The sequence below is a fragment of the Sminthopsis crassicaudata genome, chromosome 4 (assembly GCF_048593235.1).
Source record: "Sminthopsis crassicaudata isolate SCR6 chromosome 4, ASM4859323v1, whole genome shotgun sequence".
Classification (NCBI taxonomy): domain Eukaryota; kingdom Metazoa; phylum Chordata; class Mammalia; order Dasyuromorphia; family Dasyuridae; genus Sminthopsis; species Sminthopsis crassicaudata.
In genome coordinates this window covers 149671145-149697526 of record NC_133620.1, presented here as the reverse complement: position 1 = coordinate 149697526, position 26382 = coordinate 149671145, and the positions used below count along the sequence as shown (strand labels likewise).

Genomic DNA, 26382 nt, shown 5'->3' with positions numbered 1-26382 from the left:
CTCTAATATTTTATGGTCCTATAATTTTTCCTTTTCAAGGTAATATAAGATATTAAGATTTCACTTTTGTATCCAAATCTTCTGCCTGCCTTTAATTTATTTGCTCTAATTCTGTTTCCTGAGCTTCACAAAATAAGTCTAATGTTTCCAAATATTTAGAGAAAGCCATCATTACTTTCTCTTCCCCCACCCCCAAAGCTTTTTCTTCAGACTGAACATCCTCAAGTCCTTCAGTTATTCTTTATCTGTTAAAATTTTCTCACCCTGAAATGTCCTGGTCACCTGTACCTAGACATATTACAGTCTGTCAAATCCCCTGCTTTAAAATATTCCTCCCTGAACTGAACTCATCTAGATACTTCAAATGAAGTTCAATTAAAGAACAGCTTTATATATAAGATTTTAACTTACCCCTTTTTGTTAAACTACACCTTTTGGTGAAGTATTCCTTTATTTGTTCAGCTAGAATTTCATAAATATCTACTCTGTGCTGAATAATGGGATCCCCACAGACATGAAATAAGATGCTGTCCCTGTTTCTGCAGAGATTAAGGTCTAATGGTGAGATCATATGATATAATACAGAAATACTTTGTAAGTTCAGTGATTGGTGAGATTTCAGGAGGAGGGAATATCACTACTGATTGTGGAAACTGATGACTCTTTTCTGGAAGGACATCTTATATCTGAACTTTAAAGGTCTGATATGGTCTGAACCTGTGCTTTTATTGGAGTAGGAAATTCCCTGTGAGAAAATTCCCTCTTCTGATGCAAATCAAAGCCTACTTTAAAATATAAAATCTTAGAAGAGTTGTCCAGGGCACAGTGAGGTTAAGGGGCTTGCCGAAGATCATACAGCTGGAATGTATTAGATGTGGAACTTCACCCCATCTTTCTGACAAGCCTTCACTTTTCTGCTGCTTCTCTTTAGGAGAAAAGAAAGGCTATATAAAAAAGGGAAAAGGACATCACTGTCATAGGGAACAATGTAAAGCAAAGTCACAAAGGTGGAAAAGTATAGAGCTTAATTGGGAGGAAGAAGAGTCACAAGCTTTTATTAAATACCTCCTATATGCCAAGCACTCTGCTAAAAGCTTTCTAAATATTATTTCATTTGATGCTCACGTTAATATAATGGATGGACCTACTTAGGAGGTAGGTGCTATTATTGTTTTTTTTGTTGAAGCAACTGAGGCAAACAAATCAAATGATTTATGCAAGGTATTCTCAATCATATTGTTGTTCCCCTATTAACCCATTAAGGATACAATCAAATCTCACTCCCCTGTTTTGTTTTATTGTTGTTAGACTTTCTCTTCCACCATTTTTATAATTGGCCTTTTTACCCTACATTATCCAGTTACATAAACATTTGCAAGCATTTCATATTACCAGATACATTTTGCATTTTCTGTTGAAATACTTGGCATTTATATAAGGTTGTAAAGTTTGCAGAGCACTTGACAAATTTCATCTTAATTTATTTCATAGCCACCCTAACAGGTAGGTGTTTATTATTATCCCCATTTACAGGTGAAAGTGTTGGATGCCCTATTAATTCCCTGGGTTATTCACTAAAATTGGCAGATTTTTATTGGGAAGATGATGACTATTTTTTTTTTTTTCTTCTGTCATGGCCAATACAGTTTTAAGGTTGAAGTCCACTGAACTCTTGGTGTACTAGCCACATGTTCAGTATCAGATCATCCAAATACAATCTGCATTTTTCCAGTCTTCTTTCATATCCATACCATGGTAACTTTCAGGCCATAGCTCTCCTGTCATCATATTGATTGTACATGGGTTGCCTAGATTTAGGATGTAATAACCTCATCACACCCCATCTCTAACATTGTTTCTCAACCTTTCCCATAGCTTAGCTTTTTCACATGCTTCAACTCACATGCAACTTTCTGCATAAATTTGGAGAATTTATTTCCAAAAAGAGTAAGGAATTTGCTTGTGTTTATAATCCCTTACAAAAGAGAATTAACTGACACTTATGTAAAGCTTCTAGGGTTAAAGAGCACTTTACATGAATTATCTCTTTTTATGCAATACAACTCTGGAAGTACTTAAGCATTTTATAAATGTGTTACTATTGTCTTGCTGTTTTAACAGCCGAGTATTAGAAATTTATTTTATGTGAATTACAAGCAATTTTGAAGTCTTGCGCCTTTTTATTGTGGGTAATAAGAACTGCTCTAATCAGTGAATGTGTCCAAGTAAAATGAGAATAATTTTTTAACTCTGTTTTTAATGTCCTTATTCTCATTTTTCAGACTGGCCCAGATGGAAAGGACTAATGGCTCCTTCCTCACAGACAGCAGTTCTACCACAGGAAGTGTGTAAGTAAATCATGTAATTAGAGCTGCTGGGAAAGGCTATTGCATTTGATTATGGCTGTCTGAAGTAATCTTCATTGATTGTGGCTCTGAATTTTGATCCCAATCAAAGTAGTAAGTGAGGTTGCTTAAAAAAAAAAAAAAAAAAAAAAAGTCTGCATAAATTTTATGCTTTTGATCCATAATGGGATAAATTGCCTGCATTTATTTATTTGATATGTCATTTATGCTAAATGAAACACCTTACATTTGTCAACATTTCCTTTTTTTTTATTTAATAGTTTTTATTTACCAGATATATGCATGGGTAATTTTACAACATTGACAATTACCAAACCTTTTGTTCTAATTTTTCCCCTCCTTCCCCCCTCCCCCCCAGATGGCAGGTTGACCAATACATGTTAAATATGGTCAACATTTCTTTCTAAAGAAATCAGGTTACTTCAGTTAGAATAAGAGGTGGACTCATTCTATTTTTTTCCTTTCTCATTTGGCCTACTTAATTTACAAAAAGTCATCAAGTGATTGTATGTGCAACTCAGATTCATATTTTCTCCAAATTTTCCTTCCCTTTAATAATTCATATTCTACATAGATACCTCTTCTATTCTTTTACCTACTAAGAGTTGGGAAAAGCTGCATTGTTCTTAGAATGAGAGATAGTACCATAAGAAAGATAATACAAAAAAATTTCTACTACCTTAAGTACTGCTTTATTTTTAGACTTTTTTTCTGGTCTTTACTCTCCCATTTCACCTATCCCTTTCCTCCCTCCCCCAATTCATCCTCTTTAATTTGAGCATGAGAGATACCCATAAAAAATATGAATTGCAGTTATATAGTTTTCTTCATTTCCTTAGAAATGGTAACAACTTAAGTATTCTTTGAACTTGAAGCTTATGAAGAAGTCATAAAGTTGACAGCAATTCCTAAAATATTTTTACAGAAAGTGAAATGTTTGAGAGCAATATAACTTGATATATACTCCAAACTTTTACTATAACATTCTACCCAGCAACTTTAATTTTTTAGAATCCCAGTGATATGATGTTAAATGCATAGGAACTCTTCACAAGCTTTTAGTCACAAGACTATCTTAATGAATTTTAAATAGTTTAACATCAATTTATACATATACCATTTCAACAATAAAAGGTCTTTTCCTGTGAAAATATAGTATAGTTCATTTTTGTTATGTTATTTGGTGCTTATCATAGCCAAAACCTATCAGTTCTTTTCTTTGAAAAAACATTCATGATGTAAAAAAAAAAAAAAAAAAAAAAATCTTGGAGTTTTTCTGTGGGGTTCAAGATCCTATATTATTTCATTCTTTTACAATGAAACATTTGTTTGCATATGATCAGTCTGCCAACTTTTCAGAACAAGCATCAGATTTAAATAAAAAGCTAAAAGAAAGAATAATAGTTAGAAAACAATGCAGCATACAAGTAAAACATTTTAATCTTAAACCAATTAAAGAAATTAAAGAATAGTAAGAAAATAGCAGTAATTACATCAATTACCAGTTATAATAATTTTATTCCAAAATATAACCAAAGTCAATTTCCTTAAAAGGAGATCTAAAAAGCAACTTAATCAGGAAGCGTTTTACTTTCTTGGAAGAGAAGAAAGGTGGCAGGCAATGATTTAGAGGATAAACTTATCTTTTGTATCTTAATAAGAAGAATGATGGATGACTATTGAACAATATCACCTTATAAAGCAGAGAACATCCGAAAAGGACAAAACTTGATACTAAAGTCATTTGGAGAGAGCACTTAAGCATGCAAAGAAGAGGAGGACAACAATAAAAAAAAGATAAATGGACAAAATCTGCAAACATTTTTATAGCAAACTATTTTCATCATGAAAAAAAAAATAGAGCCACTGCATTTGGACTCTGAAATCAAAGTTTCAGTTTTACTTTTAGGAGAGGTGTAGATGGCACTAAAGGAACAAAGAAAAAAAAAACACACCTTTTTGAACCAAATACATAGAGTACATGGGAGGAAAGTACATGGGAGGCAACATAATTGAAAAGTTTGTTATCCTTTTGAATGAAGAAATGCCAAATGTATGACAAAATTATCAGGCCCTGTTAATACTTTTAAAAGGTGATTAAAAGAACATCAACAATATCCAGCCCATTTTCCCATCTATACAAAATCTTCATGATACTCTTTTAATATTCTCAGATCAAGAGCATCTACAGTAAAAGTATTAATTAAGCAGGCTTTCACAGTTGACTAAAAGATTTAAAGAATTTGAAATTTCACAGTACTTATTTGTTGGTTATGAAAAAGCATTTGATCCAACAGAACAACATATTCCTTAAAACTTTTCTCCCAACAAGGTGTCACTCATTCATACATCATAGGAGTATTCAAGATTCCTTAAAACATATGGGGACAGAAATAATCCGATTGAACAACCATATAACCATAAACATTAGCTAAAATATATATAAAACAGGAAAATATATACTTACCAAAGATATTTGTTATTGAAATGGAATTTCGATGTAGAATCCTGTGCCAAAAAGGGTTCCCTGTAAACACTGAGATTCTCTAGATACACTTTTTTACACATAATATTATGCTGATTCCATCAGGTCCTGAAAATATCCTGCATTTAATATATGTATCTATGTCCACGACAATATCCATTACAGTTCAAGAGTCAACCCTGATCATCTACATAGACTAGATCAAGGAGATGAAGGAGGATATTTATTTCCTTGATTAATAGGTGGATGAAATGATATCCTTTGCAGTCTTCCCATCAGCTGTATACTTGGGACAAAGTACCAATGAGAAATGAATTCAGCCCAGAATTTCACATGGGATGATAGTGTTCAGGAAATTTACAAAATTCCTTTAATGATTGCAAGCTTCTTATAGAAATAAAAGACCACTTTTTAAATAACTAGTATTCTATTAACAGTGGTGTATGACACTGAGTTATAGAACATAAGTCTTCAAAATATTGAAAATGAGATCATAGAGAGGTCAGTGAAAAAGTGTTTAATAAGTACAAGCATGTCGCAGCATATCAGTGAGAAACTTCAAAGAACAGGAGGAATAAAAGATATCACTAGAGAAATATGACAGGAAAAGAAGGATCAGGGATTATAAGTGATCAGACCTAATAATCTTTGGTGGTTTTCTGCAATTAGGAGGGTAGAAATCTTAGTATAATGACCTTATAGGAAGGCATGTCCAAGAAATGCTCAGAATTAGTTGGTTCAAGGAAACATTCAAAATTCATAAGTCCCAGATCCTTTTAAATATTTAAGTACTTATGCACTGGGACAAGGGAATAAATGATAAGTCAATTTAACTTGTAATACAAACTCTTTAGGGTTTTCAGAAAGACTCAATATTAGCATTATTTTATGTCCCAAGAACTCCATATTCTAAATATATTCCTATCCTCCAGGGCATCTCTAGCTCCATTAATGTAATTGCTACATTGAACAATATGAATATCATCGTGTTGCCTACCAACTTTTACTCATGTCTTTCTATAAATCCTGGACAGACAATGCACTTAACATTCTGAGGTTCTTCTATTTTGACACAATGTGAATATTAATAAAGCATAAACTGTCTCTCATCGCATACATTCTCACATATAGACCTATTTTCTCTATTTTTGTTTGTTTTATTCTATAAATTGATTACAATATTGACCAAATTTAGTATTTCATGTAATAGAATTCATGCCAAAATTTATCACTTCTGAGGATCTTTAGTTGATTATATGTATATATACATATTTACACATATCTATGTGTATGTGTATATTATATATATAATATGAAATATGTAAAAAAAAAATTTAAAGAAATCACCAAGGTATAATATCTGAATAGATTTTGTTGTTTGGTTATATAGAAAACTCATTTGTTTTTAAGCGTTAGTAAGTATAGCATTATATATATATATATATATATATATATATATATATATATATATATATATATGTTTGTGGTTGGTTTAAAGTTTTTGTTTGTTTTGTTTTATTTTGGGTTTTTTTTAATTCAACCAGGACAGAACTAGAGTTTATATGTATATCGTCTATGAAGAAATAGTTTGCTGTGCAAAAACTGATGCTGTAAATAAAATTACTAGGAATGTGCAAACTAAATATGCATTGTTTTCAAGGGCTTTATCAATATTCATTTATATATAATGAATGTACTAATTACAAATATACTTATATTTATTATAAACTCTGAAGATTCTCTGCTTAGCAATGCTTTACTTAAGAATGTAGCTTATGTGTGTGTTTTCGAGAAATAGCAATATCTCTTAAAATTCCTTTTACTCAGTTTTTTCATTTTTTTAGATTGTCCTGATTCTTAATTAGTCTAAATTAATAAAGCTTTGTTATATATTAATATATGGCTACTTTTCTTCTGAACTTTATGGAGTTTCACAATAGCAAATGATTTTCCTCTAATCCAAAAGCTACAATCCTCAGGAACCATTTGATCTTAAATTCCTACCTTTATCCATTTACCCCAGATCCAGTTGCAGAATCCTTCATCTTCCTCTAAACTAATTTTTAAAAATTAATTCAATCACTTTTATTGGCATGTACAAATATTTAAGCCAAAACAAATATATAAATTAATTCCATTGGAATTTCAATAACTAGTTGAAGTAGTGGTGACAGCTACTTTTTAAAAAAAATATTATTTATAAGTGACAGAGTAATATGCCCATGTTTCTCCTTTTAAGTTTTATTGATTTTTTTTTATTTTAAACCAAAGTAATTTTCAAATCTACTACCTCCATTTCACCTTCCTTTGAATTTAAGAAAAGCAATTAGCTTTGCTTTTCTTTTTCTTCTGAGGGAATTGGGCTTAAGTGACTTGCCCAGGGTCACACAGCTAGGAAGTGTTAAGTGTCTGAGCCCAGATTTGAACTTAGATCTTCTTGACTTCAGGGCTGGTGCTCTATTCACTGCTCCACCTAGCTGCCCCTGCTTTTCTTTTTGATGCAAAGTGATGAAAATTTGCTCCGAACTCTCCTAGAAGAACTCTTGTTTGTTCTAATTATTCAAAAAATAAAAGTATTGGGGGAAGGTAATGATTTGACCTTGACTTTAGTACAGAATTAAGTATTATTACTTTGTACTTCACAGAATTTTTTTTTGTCTAGGTTTAATCAGTACTTTTTTACTTCTACTGATTTGTGGTTCATGCCTCTTATTGATCTTCTTCCTTCTTGTCATCTTTTCCCTCCTCATTAGTAGTATGATAACAGGCTAGCTGTACCATCAAACAAGCTAGGTTCTGTGATACTGCCCAAGACAAATTGTGTCTAGGGAAAAGTTCTTTAACCGCACAAAGCCTTAATTTCTTTATCTGTAATACACGGAACACGCCTTCCTCCTAAAAGTCTACTATGTCAACATTACTACCATTATTATAGTCATTCCCTCTTTCCCCAAAGCTTCTTCCCTGACCAATTGATCCATTAAGACATGCAACTTTGTGGGGAGATAGTTGTCCTTTGTGGGTACATCAGCATAGATACCAAATAATTTCTGCCCCTAATAAAGGTGCTTAAGCCTTTAACTGGAAACCAGAGGAGGAAAAAAAAGAACTTAAAATGATTGGATAAGAAAGGTAAAATTAAAATTAATAACTTCCTACATGTCTGCTAAAATAACTTTCCAAAAGTCTGACCATATCATTTTAACATTTAGTAATATTCAGTAGCTCCCTATGGCCTCTAAGTAATTTTAACCTTGCTTAATTGAGACCTCCTAATAGTTGGATAGTATAATTGTTAAACTCAAACTAAAAATGTAAACACATGACATGGATAGTTAAGATTATGTCTCCTTTTATTTGTGCTTTATTACTTTTAAGGGGAATTAATTAAAATCAAAATTCCCACTCCCTTAAAAAACCCTGCAAAGATATCATCCTCTAAATTTTGAATAAAAATAACTGTTTCAAAACCAGCCTTTTATCAGTTCACCATATTTTATCCTATTTTCAGAAATCATCTCTTTGTTCCTTTTAGATGTAACAGCATCCTTTATCTTATTGTAATTGCTTAGAATTGCATGCCCTAAAAGAGAGGATTTTTTTCCTCATTTGTATATAAAACATCTGTTCATTTTGAGTTTGTAAGACATGTCTGTTAGAATAAAATGAGCCAGAAAACGTGGGTATGTTTAACACACACACAATTTCTGCTATGTGAATTTGTTCTTAGCCCTTCAAAAGAGAACTATAGGGGAAGTTCAAGGGAAACTTGGCCAAGCTGTCAGATTGATCATCCCGGTTTAATCTTTACAGCCAACACACTTACATGAGCTTCTGCTTTTGTTGCTTTTGTTACTCCAGAGAGGATGAGCACGCTCTCATCCAGCAGTACTGTCAGACACTGGGAGGAGAGTCCCCTGTGAGTCAACTTCAGAGTCCAGTGCAGATCTTGAAATTAGTGGAGAGAGAAGAGAGGGGAGAACTGGAGCGTATCATTGCCGACTTGGAAGAAGAGCAAAGGTGGGTACGCTTTGCAGAGGATAAATCTCCCAAGTGGCAGGAGTTTAAAAAAAATCTTTCAATACTTTAAATTAGGAACCTGGTGCGCATTTTCTGTTCTTGTTCACTAAACAAGAAATTAGCATTATGCAGTGAAACTGATTTTGTAGGCAAGTGTCTTATTGGGAAGTAGACTGCTATTTATGGTGCTACATTTAGGTAAAATTGTGAAATTGTATACAGAACAAGATAGTATGCTCAAAACTGCACTTTTGTTCCTTAGTTCTTATGAAATTCAGATGTGAAAAGATTTATAGAATTAGGAGGCAGGTGAGAAGACAATTTAATGTACATTGGTACCAAATGAAATTCCTTTTCATCTTTCCATCTTTCCATGTTAGGAGCCTACAAGTGGAATACGAGCAATTAAAGGAACAACACCTTCGGAGGTCAGTGAGCCCCCTCAGTTCACCTCCAGATTCCATCGTCCCTCCCCATCACACTGCTGAAGACTCAGAGCTCATAGCAGAAGCCAGGCTCCTCAGGAAGCACAAGGGTCGACTGGAGGCCAGAATGCAGATTTTGGAAGATCACAATAAACAGCTGGAGTCGCAGCTTCATCGACTCCGACAGCTGCTCGAGCAGGTATGGCATGTAGCCTTCTGGCCTCCAAAAGATACAGAGCCTGTCTCTGTATCAAACAATTTAACTTTCAAAAATGTATTTAAAATGCTTTTGAGATCTCTTTCACTAAACTCGTGCATAGTGTGTTCAACAGAGGAAACGTTGACCTTTTTTCTAGATAGTTTCTGAAAGAATAATAATGAGAAGGGAATCTGTATAGAGCTTTTTTTTTTTTTTTTTTTTTTTTTTTTTTTTTTTTGCTGGCAAAAGAGGAAATTTTATAAATTCTAGAAGGAACTCTGGAAATTTTTGAAGAGCTAGGTGGTACGATAGTTGGAACTCTGATTGTGAAATGAGAAAAACCTGAGTTCATATCCCACCTCAGATACTTAACTAGCTGTGTGACCCTGGTAAGTCATTTTACTTCTGCCTCAATTTCCTTATCTGTAAAATAGGAAAGCACCTATCTCCTAGGATGGTTGTTGTAAGACTTATAAAACACTTAGTATAATGCCTATGTTATATAAATGTAGTTGCTTTTATTGTTATCACATGCTTAAAAATGGAGATAACATTAACAATTATCTCCTATAACTGTTGAAGAGATTGAATGGAATAATATTTACAAAACTTCTAGCACAGTTTCTAGCATGTTGTGGTGGTGCTCAGTCATTCCAGTTCTATGCAATTCTTTGTGACCCCATTTGGGGTTTTCTTGGCAATTATACTAGACGGGTTTGCCATTCCCTCCTTCAGCTCATTGTATAGATAAGGAAACTGAGACAAAAAAGGTTAAGTGACTTGTTCAGGGTCACACAGCTAATAATGTCTGAGACTGGAAATGAACTCATGAAGATGAGTCTTCTTGGTTCTAACTCACTGAACCACCTAGCTGCCCCAAGCAAACATATAATAGGTGCTTTTTGAATGATAGGTGGAGTGATAATAATAACGATGCTGCTGCACAAACTGACTTTCTAGTCCTAAACTGAAACCTTGATCTTTTAAGCACATATCCCCACTCTCACTCCCAACCTCACATCCCATTTTATAGATAAAACAACCAAAGCCCCAGGGGAGAATTTTCTCAATGATGGAATTAAGATTTTAATCCATTTTCTCTACCACAAATCCAGTGTTCTTTTCTCCATCATGCTGTGAGACCTGATTTGGGTTCTGTTTATGACATTCATCCAGTCATCCTTTAAGGCAAATCCTCTTTAGATTCTTGGTCTTATAGACCAAAAGCTGTGAGGAAAGTGCTCTATGAAAAGAAAAAGGGCTAGTTAAATGTGAGTTAACACTACGAGATTTTGTACACATGGCATACAGAAGAACTCCATGGTTGTTCCCTCCCCATATGCTGCTTATTTGGTTGACAAGACTAAGGAAAAACTGAGATGGACTGATTGAAAAAAGGCAGAAAAAAAATGATTCCCTGAACCAATTAGGTTGTTGTGGTTGTTGAACCAATTATTAGGTTGTTTAGCACAAAAATAACTTTCAAAAATATTATAGCCATTTATTTTTAGATTTTTTTTAAATAATAATATATTTTTTTAAAATTTATATTGCTTTATTCTCTGAATCATGGATGAAATTTTGGATTCTAATGTAGCCTGAATCAGATGCCAGAATCAATGGAGTTTCCCCTTGGTCTTCTCCACAACATTCAGCACTTGGCTCTTCACTGGATCAAGATACCAGCTCTCAATCACAAACAACAGGTTAGTGCTATCGCAGCTTCTCCACAAAGGGTGAAATCAGTTGATGAGTGAATAACAAATGGATAGTGATGATTAAGCATAGTAGGCATATATTGGAGACTTTAGGTAACAGAAGTTTTATATTTTCTAAAGTGAGTAGAAATCTCATGTAATTTAATGCAGAAAAATGTGACAGACTATTATAGGCTTACTGTTATGCACAGTTTTCTTTGGGCCATCCATCCTCAATTTCTGTCAATATTTCAATATCTGTTCCCTTTGACTATGGGAACAAAATAAATCACTTATTTTGTTGTTTAACTCTTTGATATAGCATGGACCTTTTTACCCTAAGTAATTGCTTGAGAAAATAAAACAAAAATTAACATGGATGTCTAAGACTGATACTTACTTAAGTGCCTGTGTATCCCAAAACTAGTAATTTATAAGTAGCTAGGCAGTATTGTAGATAGAGTGCCAACCTAGAATAAGAAAAATCTCAGATACTTACTAACTGCGTACAGCTTGGGCAAGTCACTCAGATACTTACTAACTGCGTACAGCTTGGGCAAGTCACTCAGTTTTAGGGTTTTATGATAATTAAATACCTATTGATTTTCCTTCTTAAATGTAATATCTCCACACATTCATAGGAGCCTAACAAATAGTAGAAGGAAAATACAGATGCCTTTGTGATTGTGCCTCATACTCTGTGGTTGATATACTCACTAGGCCTTTTTCTCCATGTCTGCTTGTGGCCGGTTAATTAGTGAAAGTGTTATCAAAATACTGGCTCTATTGTAGGTTTGATCCCTTGACAAGCCAGTTAGTATTTGCTAAAGAGTTCACCTTGTCCCATCCTAAGTCACTGTATCAGTAATGTGTGATTTTGGTCTTGAGTCAGTAAGAAAGGAAGTCAGGATGGCCTTTTCTCAGCTTTGGAATAACATTATAAAACATGACTACTTGTGTGTCCTCAGGAATGTCATTTTTGTATAGAAAAAGCCAGTCCCTTGCTCTGAGAAAGTATTACATTTAAAGGCTAGTAGAATTGAAAATCTACCCATATTCAGAGAATTAAAAATAGCAGTATAATATAGTAGGAAAGACATTACTACTGCTTAAAATCACCTATTTATTTTATTGGGTTTTTTTATATTATAAGAACTAATGAAAGAACTTTGATCTCTTATTTGAAGTTCTTAAGTATTTAAGTACTAAATTATTATTTTTTTGTTGAGGCAATTGGGGTTAAGTGATTTGCCCAGGATCACACAGCTAGGCCGTATTAAGTGTCTGAAGCAGGATTTGAACTCAGGTCCTCTTGACCTCAGGGCTGGCACTCTGTCCACTGAGCCAATCAGGTACCCTTACTAAATTATTTTTTTAAAAAAGAGAAAGCCCTAAGCTATGTGAAAAATACAAGGTGGATATGAAAAAGGGTAGAAAAGGTAAGAAAAGAGAAAAAGAGATAGAATATGCTTTTAATTATGAGAAAGTATATCAAAGGAATATAAGTAAAATAATAAATTTGTGATTGCTAAATTGTGAATTAACAAAATTAGTAATATGCTTGGTTTTTTCTCTCCCAGTTAATTTTCTTTTTATCCTAATATACAATTCCCTGTAGCAAAATTTCTCCATTGGCTGAACATTCATATAAAATTTTTATACCAGATTTCTATCTATAGACTATGAATTCTCAGTGAGAAATATCTTAGTAGTAAACTATCACAGAAATCTGGTGTTTTCTATCCTTACTCAGGTTTAATTGGAAGGTTGAGTAGAGATTGGTTTCAGAATGTGTGTTATTCCTTTTTCCTCCCATATTAAATTCACTGCTCACCTGGTTGTCATAGTTGCAGATGACTTGTTGGTCCCACCTCACAATACCAGCACAGATCTGACAGATGTCATGGAACAAATCCACAGTACCTTTCCATCGTGCTGCTGTAAGTGTTGAAAGTCATTGAACCTTTTCATTTATTTTTCCTTTCTTTGTTTCCCACATCCTCCTCCTCCCATTTTTAGTAAGATAACAAAAAGCAATATTGAAAAGAAGACTGAATATTATTTGTGAATAAGTCACACATTCTCTTGACAAAGAAAACCAGAGCTTTAACTTTGATAAGATCATATCACCAAGATGGAATGACAATATAATCCTATATTTTGAGATTGGTATACTCTGCAAATGGCAAAATGAAATTAGATAGAATCATAGATAGGTTTTTCAGAAGAAAATTGTCTTTTTTAATGTATGCTATATTAAGGAAACCATAGTCCTTCAAAGACGACGATATAATAGGACAAAGAAGAGAATTTTCTGAATTTTCTTTCCTATTCAGAAATTCCTGCCTTTTAGTATCCCAGGTGTAATCATCATATTCATTTGCAGAAAGTGTGGTTGGTGGTGTTTTTTTTTGGGGGGGGGAACCTGTTCTGTCTTGTTTTGCTTTTTCTATTTTTATTCCTTTCTCTCCTATTATACTGAATTAGTACCATTTTGTTGTAAAGTGCTGATATTGAGTATCACAGTTTAATTTGGGTATTTGGGGTCTTAACCACAAAAAAGACAGCAAGAGAGAATCCAAGAGGACTTTTTTTAGAGTTTCTTATTACATTTGAAAAATCTAGAAAATCACTAATCAATGGTGACTTCAAATTTTTGAAGAAGATAATTTCTTTGAAACTAGTCTCAGTTTTTTGTCTAACTTTGGCAAGTCACTTAATTTCTGCTTACCTTGTTTCCTCATCTGTAAAATGAGGACATAACACCTACCTTGCAAGGTTGTCACAAGGATCCAATGAAATAATATTTGTGAGGCACTTAACATAACAACTGGCACAAAGTAAGCATTATATAACTGTTAGCTATCATTGTCTCATCTGGAGTAATCTCGCACAAGATGATTAGAAGGGACTGGCCTTTAGAGTTGGGAGACCAGAATTCCAAATTCCTTCTTTTTTACTTTCCTGGACATTTTCAGATACTTACATTTCCTTACCATTAAAATGGAGATGGTTAAAATATATATATATATATATATATATATATATATATATATATTTTTTTTTTTTTTTAAATTATATATATATATATATTTTTTTTTTTAATTATATATATATATATTTTATAATATTATCCCTTGTATTCATTTTTCCAATTTACCCCCCCTCCCTCTATTCCCTCCCCCCGACGACAGGCAATACCATACATTTTACATGTGTTACAATATAGTCTAGGTACAATACATGTGTGCGAATATATTTTCTTGTTGCACAATAAACATATATACATATATATTATATTTTCTATATATTTTATTTATATAATTTTTATTTTTATTTATTTTTTTTGCTGAAGCAATTGGAGTTAAGTGACTTGCCCAGAATCACACAGCTAGGAAGTGTTAAGTGTCTGAGGCTAAATTTGAATTTAGGTCCTCCTGACTTCAGGGCTAATGCTCTATCCACTGCACCACCTAACTTCCCCAATGGTAAGATATATTTAAAACGAAGAAGAGTAGCCTCTACCTTCACCCTAAAATTCCTGAGCACAATTCCTGAAATTCCAGCTACTGGCTAGACGTATTCATTGACCCTCCTTGAGATCAATGTGTCAGTAACTGACCTGACAAAACCTTTACCTTTCCTAACTTCTCTTCAGAACCATAGAACTTGAGAGCTGAACCCTCAATTGTCATCTAGCCCAATGCTTGTATTAAAGTCATTTCTGACAAATGGTTAACCAACCACTTGAATATTTCTGAGAAGGAGGGACTCCATAAGCTGTCAAAGCAGCCCATTCTCCTTTTGGATCACTCTATTAAGAAGTTTTTCTGAACTTTAAGACTAAATTAACCTTTGGCTACTTCCACATATTATTCATGGTTCTACCTTTTGGGATCAAACAAAAAGATTCTAATCTTTACTTCTTATGACAACCCTTCAGTATTTGAAAATAGCATTTCCATATTCTCTATGCTAAAAACAACCAGTTCTTTCAGCCAATCAGGTTTTAATCAATGAGGATATAGATATCATAATTTTTTTATCAATAACATCACAGTCATTCCCTGTCACTGAGTACAAAGCCTTGGGAATACTTTCCCTTTTTTTCTCACCCTTCAGGACATGTTTTATCATTTGTACCTTTTTAAAGTGCTGTCAGAACAGTCTTTTAAATACACAAGTCACTCTCCTTGTTCTTTATTGACCATACGATAGTTATTTTTCTCAACATTTGATACTATCTATTTCTAATAAGCACCAATATAAATCAGGCAAAATACATCATTAAACATGCATAAGCTGTGATTTTTTGGAAAAAAATAGAATGGTAAAAACTTAATTTTCAAAGCTAAACTCACATGGCATCTAGTTATAAATGTCAAACATTTCTTTTGTAGTACCACAAGTGCAAGAAAAATATGGCCATCAAAAAAGATATGTGTGATCTCTATCAAAGTAGTTAGATAAAACCTGTGATTCAGCTTCTCATACTTCTCTGAACTCTATTAAAATATTCCCTTTATCTCCAACATTCTCTTTCTTTGACTTTGAAGAAGCTTATGAAAGAAAGGATATAGGTTCAAAATTAGTATCCTAAGGGGAAATGCATATGTACGTCCGCACACGCGTGCACACACACACACAGAAAACATACAGCATTTGGCTTGATTGTTCTCTTAAGGATTCAAGTTCAAGATCATCAGTCACAACTAATTTATACTGATTTTAAAGATGTGAGAGGTTTTATAGTCATCATATCAATTACAACAGAAAATAAACCAAATTTGTTTCACTAATACATTTAGAGCTAATGCCCTAAGAATTTGAATTATTTAATGACTGATTGAAATTTTAGTACAGTCTACTAAATGATACTTATTTACATAAATTAATATTTATTAATTTTGATAGATTCAATTTATATAGTGCTTAATGGCTACAAAGTATTTTTATATATGCATGATCACATTGAGTCTTTATAACAACATGTAAGTTTTTAAAAATGCCATCATTTTTCAGATAAACTAGATTTTCAGAGTGAAAAAGGGATTTGTCCAAAGTCATAGAGCTAACTAAAACGCAAACATCAGCAGTTACAAACTCCAGCTAAGGACTTCTCTTTATGACATATCTATTGTACAAAACTAAGTTCACAAGTCAAATCCTTATAAAATATATAAGTACCATTGTGAAAAATTTTACTTCCAAAATAAATTGGCAAGGTATATTTAATGGGAAGTCCAAGAATATTTAGCTTTTATGTGAATAAAAATGCATAGTTAAGATTTCTATCATCATGGTAAATTAACCTCATTCTCGAAGTTAAATCATCTATAGAAAGTATTTGCTAAACAATACACTTTGACTTCTGAGTATTTTAGTACTATTGGCTTATAACATAATAAAGAAGAGAAATGTCGCTTAAACTATATAATGTAATATAAGCATATAATTGTACATCTAGAAAAGATCCAGGAGGTTAAATTTTGTCCATTGGTTATGAAGTAGAGTGTTTTGCTTTTTTTTTTTTTTTTTTTTAATGCAATTTCCAGGAGTCCTACATTGTTACACTTGGATTTTACTCAGTATCCTGTTGACATATAACAGCTCTTTAGAATGCCTGGAATGTATATTTAACCCTTTGAGAATGAACAACTCTTTAGTTTTAAAAATTAGACTTGGTTCAGTTTTGAAGCTTTTTTTGCAATTATTTGGAAAGTGGAAACAAATTCATAAGTAGTAAAAATAAAATTCCCCTTAGAAGAAATTAAATCAAACACTAAAAATGTTCATTCATTAAGTTTTCTGATAGTACATTTCTTAACCAAAAAAGCATAGAGGACAGACACCCTAAAAAAAAGCTAAAATAGACAATATGCTCAAAATTTTGCAGCCAGCATATAAAAAAGAAAATTGTCAACTATGAAAAAAAATCTTTGCATCATATAACTATGTTAAGATTCTGATAAGCAAAACATATAGGGAATTAATACAAATATGTAAGCCCTGTAGATTAGTAGTAAAAATTAACAATCTTGGGTATGTTTGTAGACAAATAGCTGGGAAGGAACCAGTCAATAAGATTATATAAGAAAATAGAAAGACGAGAGGAAAGGGGAGAAAGACAGAGAGTGAGAATGAGAATATACTAGGTAAATGCAGCAAATACACAAACCTCTGTTCTTCAGTCTTACATACCCTTATTATCTCATTTCTACACAAGATAGTCACAGCCTTGATTTTGCCATCAATTTTTTCATTTCAAAGTTTTAATGAACTCTGAAATTCCATTATCTGATCACAATCCCTGAACTTTTTTTTTCATCTGCCTTATTCCTCCTAACCATAACCTTCATCTTCATCATTACCTCTAGATCCTCCATCCCTCAGTACTTTCCCAGGCTGTCCTACTCTCCTCCCTCTCTAATCTTGAACTTTTAATTAACCACTCCTTCCTAATTGATTTTTTTCTATTTCACTCCACACAGCAGTTTTTTTCTTTTCTTTTTTTTTTTTTTTCTTTCCCCTGAGGCTAGGGTTAAGTGACTTGCCCAGGTTTTTTTTCTTTTCTTTTCTTTTCTTTTCTTTTTCTTTCCCCTGAGGCTGGGGTTAAGTGACTTGCCCAGGGTCACACAGCTGGGACCAGATTTGAACTCCGGTCCTCCTGAATTCAAGGCTGGTGCTCTATCCACTGCGCCACCTAGCTGCCCCACAGCAGTTTTTTCTAAATCTCTTCTCTTGCCCTTCACAGTACTCCCTTTTTTCACTAAGAAAATAAAAGCCATTCACTACAAACTCTCTTTTCCCCTGTGCCTATTCCTAGACTCCTTTGACATCATCCCCAACTTTCTTCTCCTTTTAGATTCTCTTTTTTCATAGAGCTAGGCCTCCCATCTGAATCCTTGACTCCATCATCTCCTATATTTCCCAGCAGATTGTCCCTACTCCCATCTTCCTTCTCTGTATCTAATCTCTAGTATCTATTGACTGGTTCCTTCCTAGCTATCTACAAAGATAGCCAACTCTTCTTCATCCTTTACCAGTTCCTATCACCACCATTATGCTATTTCCTTTGTCTCTTCTACTTTTGTATCCTTTACTGTCCTAAAACCTCTGCAATATAATTTCCTCATTATTAATTCATCATTAAACTAAGACTCCTCTTTCCAGAATTAGCAGCTATACCTCAGTTGCAAAATAGAATGATTTGTTTTTCTCTGACTTCATATTATCTCTTTTTAGCTTGTTTTGTCTCTGTTAATCACCCTATCCTCCAGGATACTACTTCACCTCAGGGTTTTTCAAGAGATTTCTTTCTCTCTTGGTTCTCTATTTTTCTGAGTGATAACTCCTTCAAAATCTCTCTTGTTTGCTCATCATCCATGTCACAGTCCCTAACTATGGGTGTAGTCCAAGGTTCAGTCTTGACTGCACTTTTATTTTCTCTCTGTACATTACTTTAGTGATTTCCTTGACCTTTCCAACCTTATTCCACTTCCCTTCCCTTCATATACCCCATAATCCAGCCCTACCCACCTCCTTGTTGTTCTACATACAAAAAATTCCATCCCTTATCTCCATGTCTTTGTACTGGCTCTCCCTTCTTACCTCATTTTCTTGGAATTTCTAGTTCTCTTTAAGTCTCAGTTCAAATACCATCTTCTACCTGAAGTCTTTCTCATTCCTGGCAATGTGAATATCTCTCTCTCTCTCTTCTCCCTCAACTCTTCTCACTTTGTACATATTTGGCAAATGCATGATTGGTGTCCTATCATAATATAAAGATCCTTATTATGTGCCTGGAACATAAGAAGTGCTTAATAAGTGCTTGCTGAATTAAACATTTAAAGATGCTTCTCTGATAATGTCCCTATTTGTATCATTAAATAATATTTATTGCTTATTAATCTGAATAAAACAGAATTTGTTTTTTAATGCCATTTAAAAGGAATGACATATTTCTTGAATAAGCATTTTGTAAAGTCATAATGACCTCTTTGGAAGATTTTTCCAAATAAGCAAATAAATAAATCAGTCCTTATGGCAACTTATAACTAACAAGAACTTCAAAATGGCATATGACTAATGTGGCTTGAATTCATCTTCAAATTAATCTTAAATTGGTATCCCTTTTGTGAATTAAAAGTTAACAGAACACATGTCAATTACTACTCTGAAATGAGTTAGAAATCTTTAAAAGTTTTCTGTGGTTATAAATTCTAATTACAAGAATGACTACTTTGACATATGAAGTATTTTTGCATAGGGTACATCTATATCTGGTTACACTTACCTGTCATTTGAGTATTCTTATCCTCTGAAAAACTACACGTCTGAATTTATCCTGTATTTAGTTGTCTTTATAGGACTCTTTTTTTCAATCACACTATTGACTTTTGGAATAGAAAGGATGAGAACTATAATTTCTTCTTAATGCTGCTTGTTTATTCATCTGTGAACTTGCTTAATTTGTTAATGAATGGATTTTTTTTTGTTTGTTTAATAATCAGTTCTTGTTTTCCTCTCCCCTACCATTTTAATGAGGTAGACACTGAGCATTGAATGAAGCATGACAAATATTTTTCTGGTGGACTGACAAAATGCCTTTATATTATTGTGCCCTGCTGACTTGTTCTGACTGTGACTGAATATATTTGTATTTTATGACAGTCATACAAAACTAAAATCCTGGCAAATTCAGTAATTTCCTTCTTCCTTTGAAAAATATATTTCTATAAACTATATGTAGGCAAACTGAGAAATGATGATATGAAGCAAAGTAGGTCAAATTATAGATTTGGTTACTCAACATGCTTTCTTGTTGCTTATAACAAAAATATAACTATATCCAAGAAACTGTGTACATGACAATATAATCTACTCCCTAAGGTATAGAAGAATCTGAAAACAGGGCTCAGTAGAACTTAGTTTTATGTCTTGCCTGATTGTGTGATATCAGGATGTAACATCACACAGTGTAATTAACTGGACAAATCACTTGCCTCCAGGTAACCCTTCTAAGATTGTAAGAAACAAAATGCTCATTTGAATTAGTACACGGATAAAAGTTAAAGTCAGTCACAGATCTCCATCATTCACCTTCATATCCTGCCTCCAAGATGTAGTTGAAATATTTTTTTCAAGTGAATGACTTGGAAATATACTTTTTTTTGGGGGGGGGAAGGTCCCCCATAAACTAGGGTAATGGTCATTTTATTGACATAATACTTAAATTAACTCCCTGGATGTAGTAGAACTGGATTCATTTTAGCCTAAAGTAAGGATGGAATAAAATATAGAGGATTTTTGAAATACCTTGGATGAATGATGAGGAGTCTTTGTTAAATTACCTCAATCTTCTCAATAAAGATAGAAAAATTATCTGTTGGTAAGTGGGAAAGTGTGGAATAGTGCTGTACTTGGAGGCTCAGAAACAGAGGTTATGCATGCCCCATGTGAACAAATGGTAAATCAGAAATTGTTTGTTGGAAAGTGATGTTGAAAATAGAACTCATTCCTCCAAAATAGTATGCTATGAATTTGCCTATTAAGCACATTATTTGAAGTCAGCTCTATTTTGATGTTAGCTATTTAACATGGCAGAAAGTGATGTAACTAAAATAAAAGTTTAGTGGTTTTTGCAAAGCTTTTTACTCATTGGATGTTTTGTTATTTTTCTTATTTGAAAAGACTAGCATATGTTTTGCATGGTTTGATGGGAAATTTGCTTCTTTAAGCATATGGAAAAGCTAACTTGGAAGAAACTTAGGATTCATTAAATCATTTAAACAAACAAACAAAAAATCCCTATTTCTTATTATCCTCAGCCTAACAGTTGGGCCATTATCTTACACACAGTGGTAAATGCTGTACATCTGCATGTCTGAAATCATGTTGTCAGCAAACCAGATGCATATTAAGACAGCCCTGATGATTCAGTATTTATTGACATTTCCCTAATTGATTTCTTTTGTTTTCATTTTCAGCAAACCTCCCTAGCAAGCCACAGGTAAGAAATGAGCTTCTTGAATTGATGGTTTTAGTTTTACCAAGAAAAGAGAGGTAGATTGTCTCCACTTGCTTTTTCAGGGGTGCTTTTCATCAGGTCTATGCCATGCAGCTCACATAAATAAGAAAATCTGTTTGACATTTAAATGCTACTTGACTCATTATGGTAATTTGTCAAAGATGGGAAAAAAAGCCATCAAGTCAGTGTCTCAAGATGCCTTTTCATTGTAGAGAAACCTAAAAGTAGCATGTGTTCAGTGTTCTGTGTTGTATTAGAGAAGTCACTAATGGTGTTATGTGCATAGAGTGCGATCACCCAGAACAAAAATGCAGGACTATTGTTCTTCTAAGCCCTCTTCTGGAGAAGATGTCAATCCAATACAGCTGTCACAGTAGCTGATTAAAAAAAAAAAAAAAAAAAAAAAAAAAAATTAATCGAATGCTGCAAAAGTGCTTTTGTTCCTTGAGAAAACCAGCTTTAATTTTAAATCTTGCTTGGATATAACCCTTCACTGGTTTCTCTTTATGACTTTTCAGTATGTTTCATAAAATAGTAACATAACTGCACTACCTGTAACAGATCATGGTTAAAATTTTTAATAGAAAAGTGCCACACAAAAATAATAAGCTGTTAGAAAAATCATTTTTCTATAAGAATTCATCAATTGCTCTCATTAAAGAAGTAAAAAAAAATTTTTTTTGAGTTGTCTTCTGTGCTAACAATTAATTTGAACCTTTGAAAACTTTCAGACCTGGCGTCAGGAAGTTAGAACTAGTGGAGGATCTAAAAGATCATGTGCAACTCTGCTCATTTTATGTTGGACACAGAGGGCAGGAGGGTGGCAGTTACCCCAAGCTTATCTGTCTAGTTGTTGGCAAAACTGGGAATTAAACCTTAGTTTTCTGATTCCTGAGTTTTTTTTTTTTTTTTTTTTCATTATATATTGTTGCCCCTGACTCCCTCTTAATTACTCAATCATATGCTTTTATTAAGGGGCTACACTATGTCAGACATTGTGCTAAAGCATTGGGGATATGAAAGGAGGCTAAAGACAATCCCTGTCCTCCAGAAACTTATGGTCTTAGTAGGAAGACAATACACAAATAAATGTATTAAATGATAGCTGTATATAGGATAAATAGGAAATAAATGACAAAACAAGAAATTCATTTTCCTTGAGAAAACTCAAGAAATCAGAATTTTATCACATAATTGACCTAACTTTTCAGTTTCACACATTATTATTATTACAGTTTTTAGGCCTTTACAGATATAGCTAACTCCCAAAATCTATGGTTATTAAGGGCAAGAATTGGCAAGAATTGTCTTTATAATAATGACTTAAAAAGATAAAGGCATTAAGGCTTATAATGTACTTCATCATTATTATTAGCAATATTAATAGTAGCTGTCACCTGGATAGTACTTTTTGCTCATTAGATATTATTATGATTATTATCCCATTACACAGATGAGAAAACTATATCTTAGTTCAAATTCATAGTCAGAGCCCAGTTCTGAACTCACATCTTCCTGTCTTCGTGTTGAGCGCTCTTTCCCTACAACAGCTGATATACCACAAAGATGCCTTCTTTTTTTTATATATGTTCTCATTTGATCTTTATTATTATTATTCCTATTAATGAATGAGGAAACTGAATCTGGGAAATTCATAACCAAGACTCACTGATCCCAGGTCTGATGACATACTCCATTGCTCCCCTATGTTTGCAGAAATAAATCAGAAATTCTTTTAACCCCACATTGTTGCTGAAAATGACAATAAGTAGCAACATTTGAAATTCTTGCTTATCTGAGCAGCAAAATATGAGGAAAAATTTAGGGCGGTGATGAATAAATATTCTTTATAATCCAGATCCATGTAATAACTTTCTGAGTAAATTTTCTATAGTGCTTATAAAACTATACATAAACAGGACAAAATGTCTCTCATGAGATATACTCCCATTTAAAGGAGTATGGATTTGCAAAAATCCTTCTGTGATTTTTATCTTATTTTATGTGAGAATATAACTAACTGTCCATGAATAGACATGGGATCCTATAAGAAGCATGTATGTAGGACATGGAAAGGTGACTCAGGGAGAAAGGAAATTGTATTCATAGAAAAGTAATTTTTCCTCCCCAAAAAGAAGAAAATGATTCCAAACATTACAGTGACTAGAAGATGATTAGGTGACAATAAGATGATAAGGCTGATAGGAAGGTGGACATGGAGAGGAATGAAAAGTCAGACAACACTATTATCTGTTTTAGGAAAATAATGCTTGACCTTTTTGGAGAGAAATGGGCTATGTCTTTTTTTTCCTCTTAAAAAGTTGGCAAGTCTGAGCTATCTGAAGTGGTTTTTTTTGTTTGTTTGTTTTTGTTTTTGTCTTGACACTGCTGTTTTCCTTTCACACAGGCAATGTGAAGCATTCACCTGGTTGGCCAACACTTCCTGACATACAATCCTACCCTTTTCAATGATGCCAATTTGAAATTTCCTTGACTCAGACTCTGCATGGCACCTTGAAGTTCACATTGTTTCACTCTGACTGTGTCTTCTACTGAAGGAGTAAAACATGGAAGATCCAAAGATGGGGATGTCATGTTTTTATAATAATAATAAGTTCTTGTTTTCTTCCCTTTCTATGCAATTGTAAATTGATGAAGAGAGGTATTTGGAAATGGTTATACATTTGTCCTTGATTTGTATAAAATATACAGCATTGGGAAAGGGGGTGGGGGCTTTATATATTGTACCTTCTTTTTTGATAACCAGGAAGAGAATTGCATAAAATAACTAGAAGCAAAATGTTACATTTATACATTCCTTTCTGCTCCTCACATTTACTTTTGACAGTGACTTCATTTATCTACTGACATTTTGATGATATTGTTGAAGTTATTGATGTACATCAGCCATTTGACCAAGTAGGTATCTGAAAAGCCTGGAATTATTTTCCATGACTGGCCACAATAACAGGGTCACTTAATTCACTCAGATGTTATTTATTAAGAATTAGGCTCTCACCATTCAGCTATGTGCAAACTGTTTAGCTTCACTAACAATTGCACACTCACCTACAAAACTTCTACTACATGGAACAATATTTCTTTTAGATTATTTTTTTTTCTCTTCATTTGATTTCCCAGCCATATGAGAAAGTGATTGCTCTTGGAGATTAATGGCAAATTCTATCCTAGAAGAAAATAACATTTAATTCTATAAATGGAATCTTAAAGAACTTTTTAATTGAAGTTTTTCCCAAAGAGCAATTTTTTTTTTTACCCAGAAACAAACACCCTTTCCAGCTTTCCAAGATCTAGATTTTCAGCCATAAAGTACAAACTATTCCCATACCTAATTGTTATGTCAAAGCAAAAGAATGTCCTTTATTCCTTCTGAGCGTGTTTTTGTTGTTGATGGGTTTTTTTTTTGTACTTTTAAAAAAGAAAAAAAAAAAGGAAAGAAAAGAAAAAAAATAAGCCCTTTCCAATACTTGAAACTTTTTTTTTCTTTCTAAATGCAATGATCAACCATGGAGTTTGAGTCAGTGCATTACAGAGATCACATGACTTCTTTAGAAGTACTTTTAAAAGGCTAATTAATGGAAGACTTGATTTCCCTTCATTGATTATCACATTTAGGGAAGAAAATTTTATAGATTACATGAAATTTAAATTAACATTTGGAGGATGGGTTTCTGCTGCACTGAGTACATTTGGGCATTTGGTTCAGCATGAAGTTAATATCTAATTCAGTAAACATACTATATATTTACCAAACAGAGAAAGCAAAAACCTATTCAAGGTTATACTCATAGATACATAAGAAAGCCCCTAAATGAACTGAGATTCATCCCCAAAAACTAGAGTACTTGGATTGTAGAATGTATGCTTATAAGTCATCAGGACATGGTAACTTTGGATTCTTCTTACTTGGGATATGTCCAGGAGGAGATTCAAAGTTAACAAAATTTGTTCTTTTGGAAAGGGTTGGGTGGGGAGGGTTGGGTTGGGATCTATTTGCAGCATAGATATTTTGAAAAGAAAAATTGTTTTATATGAGAGGAAAGCCATGACCACCTTTCTACCTCAAACCCATCTTCATTCATAGTATTGGAAATAGCTTTATGCTACTGTATTCTATAAAGTCTATAGCTTTTACCAGACCACACTGTAGCCAAGAAAAAGAAAAAAAGCACCCCTTTTTAATTAAGGAAAAAGAAATATCCCTGAATACTGAAGTTCACAGCTGTAGATTTGGTGTCTTTCTTGTTATTACTTTGAGAGGTTATGTATTAAATTGTTTTTCTGCCTGTATTTGTATGCAAAGTATGTCCTCTGTTCTGCTACTGAGTAAAAGCTACTTAAAACACTACATTGTAACATTCTTCCTCTGAGTAATAAGAAATAAAAAAGGAATATATTGCAGCAATTATTAGAAAAAGTTATGTAGTTCTTTTGAGGTATGTGGTAAAGAATGGATCATACACCACCATCTAATCTGGTTATATACTCTATTTTTCATCCAGAATAAAAGTAATTTTTAACACAAGATTGCTCTGATATTACTCAGCTAAGAAATAAATTATATTTAAAAGGCTATTGTTCAGTGATAGAACTAGAGGCTTGAAAATACATTTATGAAAGTAAAAATATATAGAGATAATATTTCTCAATAAATCTACATATTTTCTGTGATTTCTCTTTCTTTCTCACATATAACACATATTTGTGCTTTCACACACATACCAATTTGCACTCATTTTGCAAATTTAATAACCAGGTTTTGTGGGGCGATGGGCTCGTGAATAATTTTATAAAGATGTCACCACAATGATATGATTGACATTTCCACTTTATTTCTTGACATTGCATTGTTAGAATGCCTATTTTTATATTATCAAACAGGTGTATTATATAGGATAAGTATTAAGAATTGACCATAAGCTTTTTAATAAAATATTTCCAAAGGGGGAAATAATATTCTTTGGGTCTACTTGGGAAGAAGATTTATTTCCCTGACAAGGTTTAAGAAACACACAGAGTAGCCTACCAAAATTAAGAAAAACATAAAGATAAATTCAAATTAATCAACAGTTTTAGAGTAAGTTTCCTACAAAAGGATACCAAACAGGAAAAATGACTGATTCCCAGTAACTGGTTGGA

At 33.0% G+C, this 26382-nt stretch overlaps 1 protein-coding gene across 1 annotated transcript in view; it reads left to right on the top strand.

Moving 5' to 3' along the window:
- UTRN (utrophin) overlaps window positions 1–25909 on the top strand; it is a 533723-nt gene extending 507814 nt beyond the window's left edge. The window contains 7 exon segments of the mRNA XM_074309622.1: window positions 2283–2348; window positions 8713–8871; window positions 9252–9495; window positions 11093–11201; window positions 13040–13132; window positions 21182–21204; window positions 23630–25909. Of these exon segments, the coding sequence (XP_074165723.1) occupies window positions 2283–2348; window positions 8713–8871; window positions 9252–9495; window positions 11093–11201; window positions 13040–13132; window positions 21182–21204; window positions 23630–23638 (703 nt within the window). The 3' untranslated portion in view covers window positions 23639–25909.
- Window positions 25910–26382: the final 473 nt, after the last annotated feature.